We start from the raw sequence: 1924 nt of genomic DNA, 5'->3' as shown, positions 1-1924 counted from the left end.
GGGGTCGGGGTGTTTCCTGAGACCTCCCTGCTCTCCCGCTGCAGGAGGGGATCGGTCTGGATGCCATCAATGATGCCTTCCTCCTCGAGTCCTCTGTCTACAGGCTGCTGAAGAAGTACTGTGGGGAGCGGCCCTGCTACCTGCAGCTGCTGGAGCTGTTCTTGCAGGTGAGCCCAGCCCCTGCATCCCCCTCCTGCAGATTTACCTTGGGGCTGGGCTGTTTCTGGCTGTTGGACAGCGTGTGGATCTCGGGCTGTTCCTTAAGTCCCTGAGCATCCTGCCAGACACACACCCTTCCCTCAGACTCCAAAATGGGGCTTGGGTTTGGGGTTTTCACTGTGCTGTGGGGACTTTGCTGGGTGACTGTGTGAATAAACACTTTCTTTCCTCTGCAGACAGCCTACCAGACTGAGCTCGGGCAGATGCTGGATCTCATCACTGCTCCTGTTTCCAAGGTGGATTTGAATCGCTTCAGTGAGCAGAGGTAAAGAGACAGAAGGGGACAGAGCCACCAGCCCTGCTGTGACAGGGTGGCTGTGCTTGAAGTCCCTTCCAGACTGTGTAACAGACAGAACTGGCTTGCTGAAATGCTGCTGTCACCTCCCAGGCTTTGGGGAGCAAGTCTTGCTTGCGCTGCCAGAGCTTGGGAGCTGGTTTGGAGGGAGGTGCTGCTTTTCTCCTGCTGGCCCTGATCTGCAGAGCCCCGGTAGGAGGGGAAGGCCTGGGCTTTGTCCCTGAGCGTGGTTCCTCTGCTGCAGGTATAAGGCGATTGTTAAGTACAAGACGGCGTTTTACTCCTTCTACCTGCCTGTGGCCGCTGCCATGTACATGGTGAGTTGTGTGGAAACGCGCTCGGGAGGGGCCTGACCCTCGGTGTGAGGCTGCCAAGGAGGGCAGGGGGTCTGGGAGATGGGAGAAGTAAGGGTGGAAGGCAGGTACTGGAAGACTTTTATTCCTGCTTTATTCCTTTTTCCCCCCCTTAGGCTGGTATTGACGGTAAGGAGGAGCATGACAATGCCAAAGCCATCTTGCTGGAGATGGGCGAATTCTTTCAGATCCAGGTAGGAGGTGGCTCCCTGTCCCACAGGGCTTGTGAGAAGCTGGTTGTGGTGCTCATGTATTTCCATCTTCGTTCAGGATGATTACCTGGACTGCTTCGGTGACCCGGAGCTGATAGGGAAGATTGGCACTGACATCCAGGACAATAAGTGCAGCTGGCTGGTGGTGGAGTGTCTGCGTCGGGTCACGCCAGAACAGAGGCAGATCCTGGAGGTAACACCACCAGGCTCCCAGAGAGCCCCTAAAGAGGGGGGAGAGGTGGCATGGGCTCCCTCCCCGAGGACACGGTGTAGAGGAAGCATAGAACACCTGAAAAGCTGTGTGTCACCCTGTGTAGCTGCACTGTGCTGCTGCCTGGCCGGGAGAAGGGTTGGTTGGTGTCAGTGGTGTAAGATGGTAGCAGGGAGAAAAAGAGGTGACTCCTGCCACGCTTTGAACAAGCAGCTGTGGCCATGGCTCTGAGCTTGACTTCAGACTGACTTGTTCTGGTGTTTTCTCAGGAAAACTATGGCTGTAAGGAGCCTGAGAAGGTGGCAAAAGTGAAGGAGCTCTATGAGACTCTGGGCATGAGGGCGGCTTTTCAGGAGTACGAGGAGAGCAGCTACCAGCGCCTGCAGGAACTGATCGAGCAGCACGCCACCCGCCTCCCCAGGGAGATCTTTCTTGGCCTGGCTCAGAAGATTTACAAGCGGCAGAAGTGATGGTGGGGGCCTGGCTGTGAGGACTGCTTGGTCTTTGCTAAGGGGGCCTGATGGGGTTCCCCCGCTTTGGCTGTAGCTGCCTGGAGCTGGTCCCTGCCCCACTGTCCAGTGGGTCTCCCCACCCTGGGGTGGGGGTCTGGGGGCTGTTTGTAGGTGATGCCAGG

The 1924-nt window shown here is 57.1% G+C and overlaps 1 protein-coding gene across 1 annotated transcript; it reads left to right on the top strand.

Annotated features, from left to right (window-relative positions):
- Window positions 1-44: 44 nt before the first annotated feature.
- FDPS (farnesyl diphosphate synthase) lies at window positions 45-1770 on the top strand (the record flags this gene model as incomplete). Its single annotated transcript, XM_010165712.1, has 6 exons — window positions 45-167; window positions 396-484; window positions 759-831; window positions 984-1061; window positions 1138-1272; window positions 1560-1770. Coding segments are annotated over 6 exons (699 nt in total), but the record flags the coding sequence as incomplete, so codon positions are not given.
- Window positions 1771-1924: the final 154 nt, after the last annotated feature.

The sequence above is a fragment of the Antrostomus carolinensis genome, unplaced genomic scaffold (genome assembly GCF_000700745.2).
Source record: "Antrostomus carolinensis isolate BGI_N321 unplaced genomic scaffold, ASM70074v2 Scaffold52963, whole genome shotgun sequence".
NCBI lineage: Eukaryota > Metazoa > Chordata > Aves > Caprimulgiformes > Caprimulgidae > Antrostomus > Antrostomus carolinensis.
Note: the sequence above shows the minus strand (reverse complement) of the source record. Positions and strands in the feature narration are given on the sequence as shown.